The sequence below is a fragment of the Hyperolius riggenbachi genome, chromosome 11 (genome assembly GCF_040937935.1).
Source record: "Hyperolius riggenbachi isolate aHypRig1 chromosome 11, aHypRig1.pri, whole genome shotgun sequence".
Taxonomy (NCBI): domain Eukaryota; kingdom Metazoa; phylum Chordata; class Amphibia; order Anura; family Hyperoliidae; genus Hyperolius; species Hyperolius riggenbachi.
In genome coordinates this window covers 3,959,225-3,969,661 of record NC_090656.1, presented here as the reverse complement: position 1 = coordinate 3,969,661, position 10,437 = coordinate 3,959,225, and the positions used below count along the sequence as shown (strand labels likewise).

Here is a 10,437-nt window from a genome sequence, read left to right as displayed (position 1 = left end):
GGAATGAGTGCGGCGTGGAGGTGAGCCAGGAGTCCTGCATGCTCATAAATGTGTGACTGGGAATGAGTGCGGCGTGGAGGTGAGCCAGGAGTCCTGCATGCTCATAAATGTGTGACTGGGAATGAGTGCGGCGTGGAGGTGAGCCAGGAGTCCTGCATGCTCAGAAATGTGTGACTGGGAATGAGTGCGGCATGGAGGTGAGCCAGGAGTCCTGCATGCTCATAAATGTGTGACTGGGAATGAGTGCGGCGTGGAGGTGAGCCAGGAGTCCTGCATGCTCTTACATGTGTGACTGGGAATGAGTGCGGCGTGGAGGTGAGCCAGGAGTCCTGCATGCTCATAAATGTGTGACTGGGAATGAGTGCAGCGTGGAGGTGAGCCAGGAGTCCTGCATGCTCTTACATGTGTGACTGGGAATGAGTGCGGCGTGGAGGTGAGCCAGGAGTCCTGCATGCTCATAAATGTGTGACTGGGAATGAGTGCGGCGTGGAGGTGAGCCAGGAGTCCTGCATGCTCTTACATGTGTGACTGGGAATGAGTGCGGCATGGAGGTGAGCCAGGAGTCCTGCATGCTCATAAATGTGTGACTGGGAATGAGTGCAGCGTGGAGGTGAGCCAGGAGTCCTGCATGCTCATAAATGTGTGACTGGGAATGAGTGCGGCGTGGAGGTGAGCCAGGAGTCCTGCATGCTCATAAATGTGTGACTGGGAATGAGTGCGGCGTGGAGGTGAGCCAGGAGTCCTGCATGCTCATAAATGTGTGACTGGGAATGAGTGCAGCGTGGAGGTGAGCCAGGAGTCCTGCATGCTCTTACATGTGTGACTGGGAATGAGTGCGGCGTGGAGGTGAGCCAGGAGTCCTGCATGCTCATAAATGTGTGACTGGGAATGAGTGCGGCGTGGAGGTGAGCCAGGAGTCCTGCATGCTCTTACATGTGTGACTGGGAATGAGTGCGGCATGGAGGTGAGCCAGGAGTCCTGCATGCTCATAAATGTGTGACTGGGAATGAGTGCAGCGTGGAGGTGAGCCAGGAGTCCTGCATGCTCTTACATGTGTGACTGGGAATGAGTGCGGCGTGGAGGTGAGCCAGGAGTCCTGCATGCTCATAAATGTGTGACTGGGAATGAGTGCGGCGTGGAGGTGAGCCAGGAGTCCTGCATGCTCATAAATGTGTGACTGGGAATGAGTGCGGCGTGGAGGTGAGCCAGGAGTCCTGCATGCTCAGAAATGTGTGACTGGGAATGAGTGCGGCATGGAGGTGAGCCAGGAGTCCTGCATGCTCATAAATGTGTGACTGGGAATGAGTGCGGCGTGGAGGTGAGCCAGGAGTCCTGCATGCTCAGAAATGTGTGACTGGGAATGAGTGCGGCATGGAGGTGAGCCAGGAGTCCTGCATGCTCATACATGTGTGACTGGGAATGAGTGCAGCGTGGAGGTGAGCCAGGAGTCCTGCATGCTCTTACATGTGTGACTGGGAATGAGTGCGGCATGGAGGTGAGCCAGGAGTCCTGCATGCTCATACATGTGTGACTGGGAATGAGTGCGGCATGGAGGTGAGCCAGGAGTCCTGCATGCTCATAAATGTGTGACTGGGAATGAGTGCAGCGTGGAGGTGAGCCAGGAGTCCTGCATGCTCAGAAATGTGTGACTGGGAATGAGTGCGGCGTGGAGGTGAGCCAGGAGTCCTGCATGCTCTTACATGTGTGACTGGGAATGAGTGCGGCATGGAGGTGAGCCAGGAGTCCTGCATGCTCATAAATGTGTGACTGGGAATGAGTGCAGCGTGGAGGTGAGCCAGGAGTCCTGCATGCTCATAAATGTGTGACTGGGAATGAGTGCGGCGTGGAGGTGAGCCAGGAGTCCTGCATGCTCAGAAATGTGTGACTGGGAATGAGTGCGGCGTGGAGGTGAGCCAGGAGTCCTGCATGCTCTTACATGTGTGACTGGGAATGAGTGCGGCGTGGAGGTGAGCCAGGAGTCCTGCATGCTCATAAATGTGTGACTGGGAATGAGTGCGGCGTGGAGGTGAGCCAGGAGTCCTGCATGCTCATAAATGTGTGACTGGGAATGAGTGCGGCGTGGAGGTGAGCCAGGAGTCCTGCATGCTCAGAAATGTGTGACTGGGAATGAGTGCGGCGTGGAGGTGAGCCAGGAGTCCTGCATGCTCTTACATGTGTGACTGGGAATGAGTGCGGCGTGGAGGTGAGCCAGGAGTCCTGCATGCTCATAAATGTGTGACTGGGAATGAGTGCGGCGTGGAGGTGAGCCAGGAGTCCTGCATGCTCATAAATGTGTGACTGGGAATGAGTGCGGCGTGGAGGTGAGCCAGGAGTCCTGCATGCTCAGAAATGTGTGACTGGGAATGAGTGCGGCATGGAGGTGAGCCAGGAGTCCTGCATGCTCATAAATGTGTGACTGGGAATGAGCGCGGCGTGGAGGTGAGCCAGGAGTCCTGCATGCTCATACATGTGTGACTGGGAATGAGTGCGGCGTGGAGGTGAGCCAGGAGTCCTGCATGCTCATAAATGTGTGACTGGGAATGAGTGCGGCGTGGAGGTGAGCCAGGAGTCCTGCATGCTCATAAATGTGTGACTGGGAATGAGTGCGGCGTGGAGGTGAGCCAGGAGTCCTGCATGCTCTTACATGTGTGACTGGGAATGAGTGCGGCATGGAGGTGAGCCAGGAGTCCTGCATGCTCAGAAATGTGTGACTGGGAATGAGTGCGGCGTGGAGGTGAGCCAGGAGTCCTGCATGCTCATAAATGTGTGACTGGGAATGAGTGCGGCGTGGAGGTGAGCCAGGAGTCCTGCATGCTCATAAATGTGTGACTGGGAATGAGTGCGGCGTGGAGGTGAGCCAGGAGTCCTGCATGCTCATAAATGTGTGACTGGGAATGAGTGCGGCGTGGAGGTGAGCCAGGAGTCCTGCATGCTCATAAATGTGTGACTGGGAATGAGTGCGGCGTGGAGGTGAGCCAGGAGTCCTGCATGCTCATAAATGTGTGACTGGGAATGAGTGCGGCGTGGAGGTGAGCCAGGAGTCCTGCATGCTCAGAAATGTGTGACTGGGAATGAGTGCGGCGTGGAGGTGAGCCAGGAGTCCTGCATGCTCTTACATGTGTGACTGGGAATGAGTGCAGCGTGGAGGTGAGCCAGGAGTCCTGCATGCTCAGAAATGTGTGACTGGGAATGAGTGCGGCGTGGAGGTGAGCCAGGAGTCCTGCATGCTCATACATGTGTGACTGGGAATGAGTGCGGCGTGGAGGTGAGCCAGGAGTCCTGCATGCTCAGAAATGTGTGACTGGGAATGAGTGCGGCGTGGAGGTGAGCCAGGAGTCCTGCATGCTCTTACATGTGTGACTGGGAATGAGTGCGGCGTGGAGGTGAGCCAGGAGTCCTGCATGCTCATAAATGTGTGACTGGGAATGAGTGCGGCGTGGAGGTGAGCCAGGAGTCCTGCATGCTCATAAATGTGTGACTGGGAATGAGTGCAGCGTGGAGGTGAGCCAGGAGTCCTGCATGCTCATAAATGTGTGACTGGGATCTCTATGTGAGCAGATTCAAGGACAGAACAAACTGATGGAAGGCAACACAACTATACTTTTTATACAGCACCTGATGGAAAAAGAGGAGCCCACTTAGTAAAATGTATAGAATAAGTATAACCGGCAGGTTCCAAGCTCGCTACCTCCTCATGGTAGGACCTGGGCAACGGTAACTAAGGGGTTGCCTGTTGGGATGAAGTATGGTGGGGACGTTTGTGGGCACTGAGCTGCTACGGTAGCCATGAAGGCCTGACAGGAACCCCGAGCAAATAAATGCAGCAGCTTCCATATGATGGTTACAGAGAAGCGAACACTGTGTGGAGATGCAGGTCTCCCATTAGAAGCCTCCTTGGGTGGCAGAACAAGAAATGCAGGCCAGATATAGCAGGTACTGTGATAACCCCAGGATGCCCAAAACCTTGTGGAGGAAGTGGAATTCCAAAGGCTAAAGGGATACTTAAGCCTTCAATAAAAAAATCACTTTTACTCACCTGGGGCTTCTACCAGCCCCCTGCAGCCATCCTGTGCCCTCGCAGTCACTCACGGATCCTCCTGTCCCCCGCTGCCAGCTAGTTCTGCTTCTACCAGCCCCCTGCAGCCATCCTGTGCCCTCGCAGTCACTCACTGCTGCTCCAGTCCCCCGCTGGCAGCTAGTTCTGCTTCTACCAGCCCCATGCAGCCATCCTGTGCCCTCGTAGTCACTCACTGCTGCTCCAGTCCCCCTCCACCAGCTAGTTCTGCTTCTACCAGCCCCATGCAGCCATCCTGTGCCCTCGTAGTCACTCACTGCTGCTCCAGTCCCTCGCCTCCAGCTAGTTCTGCTTCTACCAGCCCCCTGCAGCCACCCTGTGCCCTCGCAGCCACTCACGGATCCTCCTGTCCCCCACCGCCAGCTAGTTCTGCTTCTACCAGCCCCCTGCAGCCATCCTGTGCCCTCGTAGTAACTCACTGCTGCTCCAGTCCCCCGCCACCAGCTAGTTCTGCTTCTACCAGCCCCCTGCAGCCATCCTGTGCCCTCGCAGTCACTCACTGCTGCTCCGGTCCCCCTGCTGCCAGCTAGTTCTGCTTCTACCAGCCCCCTGCAGCCATCCTGTGCCCTCGTAGTCACTCACTGCTGCTCCAGTCCCCCGCCGCCAGCTAGTTCTGCTTCTACCAGCCCCCTGCAGCCATCCTGTGCCCTCGTAGTCACTCACTGCTGCTCCAGTCCCCCGCCACCAGCTAGTTCTGCTTCTACCAGCCCCATGCAGCCATCCTGTGCCCTCGTAGTCACTGACTGCTGCTCCAGTCCCCCGCCGCCAGCTAGTTCTGCTTCTACCAGCCCCCTGCAGCCATCCTGTGCCCTCGTAGTAACTCACTGCTGCTCCAGTCCCCCGCCACCAGCTAGTTCTGCTTCTACCAGCCCCCTGCAGCCATCCTGTGCCCTCGCAGTCACTCACTGCTGCTCCGGTCCCCCTGCTGCCAGCTAGTTCTGCTTCTACCAGCCCCCTGCAGCCATCCTGTGCCCTCGTAGTCACTCACTGCTGCTCCAGTCCCCCGCCGCCAGCTAGTTCTGCTTCTACCAGCCCCCTGCAGCCATCCTGTGCCCTCGTAGTCACTCACTGCTGCTCCAGTCCCCCGCCACCAGCTAGTTCTGCTTCTACCAGCCCCATGCAGCCATCCTGTGCCCTCGTAGTCACTGACTGCTGCTCCAGTCCCCCGCCGCCAGCTAGTTCTGCTTCTACCAGCCCCCTGCAGCCGTCCTGTGCCCTCGTAGTCACTCACTGCTGCTCCAGTCCCTGGCCGCCAGGTAGTTCTGCTTCTACCAGCCCCCTGCAGCCATCCTGTGCCCTCGTAGTCACTCACTGCTGCTCCAGTCCCCCGCCGCCAGCTAGTTCTGCTTCTACCAGCCCCCTGCAGCCATCCTGTGCCCTCGTAGTCACTCACTGCTGCTCCAGTCCCCCGCCACCAGCTAATTCTGCTTCTACCAGCCCCCTGCAGCCATCCTGTGCCCTCGTAGTCACTCACTGCTGCTCCAGTCCCCCACCACCAGCTAGTTCTGCTTCTACCAGCCCCATGCAGCCATCCTGTGCCCTCGTAGTCACTCACTGCTGCTCCAGTCCCTGGCCGCCAGCTAGTTCTGCTTCTACCAGCCCCCTGCAGCCACCCTGTGCCCTCGCAGTCACTCACTGCTGCTCCAGTGCCCTGCTGCCAGCTAGTTCTGCTTCTACCAGCCCCCTGCAGCAGTCCTGTGCCCTCGCAGCCACTCACTAATCCTCTGCTCCTCCGCTGTCAGCTAGCTCTGCTTCTACCAGCCCCCTGCAGCCACCCTGTGCCCTCGCAGCCACTCACGGATCCTCCTGTCCCCCGCCTCCAGATAGTTTAATTTCTCTGACAGGCCTGGCCACGCATAGTCTTCTTTGCATTCCCATCCGCAATAGCATCCTGCACCTGCACAGGACGCTATTGCACACAGGAACATGAAGAAGGAGAGGCGTGGCCAGGCCTGCGCAGGCGCAGTGAGCCTGTCGGACAAAAACAAAACTAGCTGGCGGCGTGGGACTGATTTTTTTTATTGAAGGCTTAAAGGGATCCTGAACATTATATAAAAATGAGATCGGTACATACCTGGGGCTTCCTCCAGCCCACCATAGGCCACGAGGTCCCTCTGCGTCCTCCTGGCTCCTCTCCCGGTCCCGCTGGTGACTTCACTACCGGCGACAACTAGGCCGAGTGTCGGCCCAACACTTCCTGACCGGTGACGCACCGCGTCATCAAGCCGACTGCTGGGCGTCGTCACGGCGGCCGGTGTGACAGTCCTGCACACGCGCGGTTCAGAGGAAGTATTGGGCTGACACTAGGCCCGGGTGTCGCCGGTAATGAAGTCGCCAGCGGTATCAGGAGAGGAGCCAGGAGGAGGCCGGGGGACCTTGCGGCCTACGGTGGGCTGAAGGAAGCTCCAGATAAGTATCTATTTCATTTTTATATACTGTTCAGGGTGCCTTTAAGTATCCCTTTAAGGGAAGGAATCAGTGTGCCTGGAAGCTTTAGGGGGCAGCCCCACCACCAGAATCGGGTGCTGAAGGCTAATAACCTACACACATTTAATTATTATTCAAACTAAAAAGCATAACTGGTACTCCTATGCTAAATCCCAAATATGTTATCGCAGTGTCTACCATAAGGATGGTTGGCACCATCTCCAAAGGGCACGTATAACTATCAGGGCCAGATTTAGCAGCCTAGAGGCACTGATTTGCTGAGAGGCGGCTGTTGAGGGTACTCTGTGCTCCCTTGGCATTGATCAGCCCAGCCCCATGCATGTAGTATAGAGAGCTGGATGGAGGGGCTGGTCACTCTCAAAAGAGCATAGAGGGTTGGATGGGTGGGCTGAATGGCCAATCCCATCCAGGTCTCTATGTTTTTTTTTGGGGGGGGGGCAGTGAAATCAGCATGGCTCCAGTACAATGAGTGCTGGCACGCCGGGCATGGGAAGGCACGCCGGGCATGGGAAGGCACGCCGGGCATGGGAAGGCACGCCGGGCATGGGAAGGCACGCCGGGCATGGGAAGGCACGCCGGGCATGGGAAGGCACGCCGGGCATGGGAAGGCACGCCGGGCATGGGAAAACACCCCGGGCATGGGAAGGCACGCCGGGCATGGGAAGGCACGCCGGGGCATGGGAAGGCACGCCGGGCATGGGAAAACACCCCGGGCATGGGAAGGCACGCCGGGCATGGGAAAACACGCCGGGCATGGGAAAGCACCCCGGGCATGGGAAGGCACGCCGGGGCATGGGAAGGCACGCCGGGGCATGGGAAGGCACGCCGGGGCATGGGAAGGCACGCCGGGGCATGGGAAGGCACGCCGGGGCATGGGAAGGCACGCCGGGGCATGGGAAGGCACGCCGGGGCATGGGAAGGCACGCCGGGGCATGGGAAGGCACGCCGGGCATGGGAAGGCACGCCGGGCATGGGAAGGCACGCCGGGCATGGGAAGGCACGCCGGGCATGGGAAGGCACGCCGGGCATGTGAAGGCACGCCGGGCATGGGAAGGCACGCCGGGCATGGGAAAACACGCCGGGCATGGGAAGGCACGCCGGGCATGGGAAAACACGCCGGGCATGGGAAGGCACGCCGGGCATGGGAAAGCACCCCGGGCATGGGAAGGCACGCCGGGCATGGGAAAGCACCCCGGGCATGGGAAAGCACGCCGGGGCATGGGAAGGCACGCCGGGCATGGGAAGGCACACCGGGCATGTGAAGGCACGCCGGGCATGGGAAGGCACGCCGGGCATGGGAAAACACGCCGGGCATGGGAAGGCACGCCGGGCATGTGAAGGCACGCCGGGCATGGGAAGGCACGCCGGGCATGGGAAAACACCCCGGGCATGGGAAGGCACGCCGGGCATGGGAAAACACGCCGGGCATGGGAAAGCACCCCGGGCATGGGAAGGCACGCCGGGGCATGGGAAGGCACGCCGGGCATGGGAAAGCACGCCGGGCATGGGAAGGCACGCCGGGCATGGGAAGGCACGCCGGGCATGGGAAGGCACGCCGGGCATGGGAAAGCACGCCGGGCATGGGAAGGCACGCCGGGCATGGGAAGGCACGCCGGGCATGGGAAGGCACGCCGGGCATGGGAAAGCACCCCGGGCATGGGAAGGCACGCCGGGCATGGGAAGGCACGCCGGGCATGGGAAGGCACGCCGGGCATGGGAAGGCACGCCGGGGCATGGGAAGGCACGCCGGGGCATGGGAAGGCACGCCGGGGCATGGGAAGGCACGCCGGGGCATGGGAAGGCACGCCGGGGCATGGGAAGGCACGCCGGGCATGGGAAGGCACGCCGGGCATGGGAAGGCACGCCGGGCATGTGAAGGCACGCCGGGCATGGGAAGGCACGCCGGGGCATGGGAAGGCACGCCGGGGCATGGGAAGGCACGCCGGGCATGGGAAGGCACGCCGGGGCATGGGAAGACACGCCGGGCATGGGAAGGCACGCCGGGCATGGGAAGGCACGCCGGGCATGGAAAGGCACGCCGGGCATGGGAAGGCACGCCGGGCATGGGAAGGCACGCCGGGCATGGGAAAACACCCCGGGCATGGGAAGGCACGCCGGGCATGGGAAGGCACGCCGGGGCATGGGAAGGCACGCCGGGCATGGGAAGGCACGCCGGGCATGGGAAAACACCCCGGGCATGGGAAGGCACGCCGGGCATGGGAAGGCACGCCGGGGCATGGGAAGGCACGCCGGGGCATGGGAAGGCACGCCGGGCATGGGAAGGCATGCCGGGGCATGGGAAGGCACGCCGGGCATGGGCATGGGAAAACACCCCGGGCATGGGAGTAGTGACAGGCAGTGAACGGGCGCAGGCAGCACACTTGTGTGATTTGGCAGGTGAACCCACATGCGCTGGGGTGCAATAACAGACTCGTGACTTCTGCCATCATTGTCGGGGCCTGGTCCTGGGGTGCAGAGTAGCTGCAGGAGTTCCATACGTTACCTCGTCTCGGCGATAGGACAGGTCCTCCTTGCCCCTCGGTGTATTACCCATGCAGCCTATCACCTATGGCTGCTGATGCCTGTGAAGAGGTAAAGCATGAAAAAAGACATGGGGAAGAAGGGGAGGAGGGGGGGGGGGGGGGGTAGAAGGAGAGTTCAGGAGCTGAACACTTGGGGGGGGGGGGGGGGGGCAGCACACATAAGGCACCATGTTTGTTTGTTTGTTTTTTTAATTACCTCGCACAGGTTGGGGGGGGGGGGGAGGAGTAGCGAGCGTTCTTTCACACCTTGTGGGGGCCCGGCCTATTGAAGTTACACCCCTGACCATTCCAGTATCTGTAGAGGGGTTTTGGAACAGCACTCACGTTCCGCAGTGTGCAATGACCTATCCTGCACACCATCCCGATTCGTCCAATAGTGGAACGTTGAGGTCTGCACTACTGCTTCAAAAAAGCATAAGCCGCCCAGCAAGTCACTTGCTTGGTGACTTGTAAAAAAGGGCAGGTAGACCCGACACAACGGGCTGTAGCTGCCTTACACATGTATTTTAAAGTTCTTATAATAAAGATGGGATTTTTTGAAGCAGTGGTGCGGACCCCAACTTTCTACACCCCTGAACATTGGCATCAGGATCTGCAGGTGGCGGACTTTAGGGTTCCACAACTTCTGTGCCTAATAGGCTCCTGAGATGTAGATCGGGTCACTTGACCCGAGGAAGCGAGTCGAGGCCTGCGAAACGCGTTGAATAAAAACTTGCTTACCTCACATGGTGCATTCTACATTGAGTAAGCCACCTTTATACTATTTTTTTTGGGGGGGGAGGGGGGGCTCTTACATCGCTGTGTCATACAGAGAGCCATTGGTTCAGATAAACATGTGATGCCTTTTCCTCCTGTGTTTCTGTCCACAGAAGTTTGTCTGCACCACGCTGCACCCGACTCTGCTGCCGTTCCCCGAGCTGTATAACTGGGAGGAATGCGCTCGCTTTGTGTCCGAGTTCCTCGGCTTCCAGCCGCTGGATCCTCCCATGGAGCTGGTAATGTCCCCATCCGGGGCTCCTATGTGTGTCACTCCCTCTGCCACTTATTCACCAGTCCCCCTCCTGTAGTCGGGCTCTTCTCCATCATTATCCTTCTGCTCTGGTCTCCCTGTAACTCTCCTGTCACTCTGTCCGCCTCTCCAATATCCGTCCACCCATCCATTAGCCCAGCTACCCCTTTATTCATCATTCTGTTCCATTACTCTGAGGCAGTGGTGCAGTGGGGGGGCCACACCGCCAAAAACAGGCCTTCGGGGATCACCGCGTTAAGAAGGGGTAATTCCCTTCTGGCCGAGAACCAAACAGGAAGTGACGCTGGCTTGCATCACTTCCTGTTTGGGAAAAATGGAAGTGCACAGAAGTGTATTGTAAA

The 10,437-nt window shown here is 59.1% G+C and overlaps 1 protein-coding gene across 1 annotated transcript in view; it reads left to right on the top strand.

Annotated features, from left to right (window-relative positions):
• The window catches only part of DRC7 (dynein regulatory complex subunit 7), a 68,441-nt gene that overhangs the window by 15,988 nt on the left and 42,016 nt on the right, over positions 1–10,437 (top strand). The window contains 1 exon segment of the mRNA XM_068259940.1: positions 9,936–10,061. Coding sequence (XP_068116041.1) covers positions 9,936–10,061 — 126 coding nt within the window.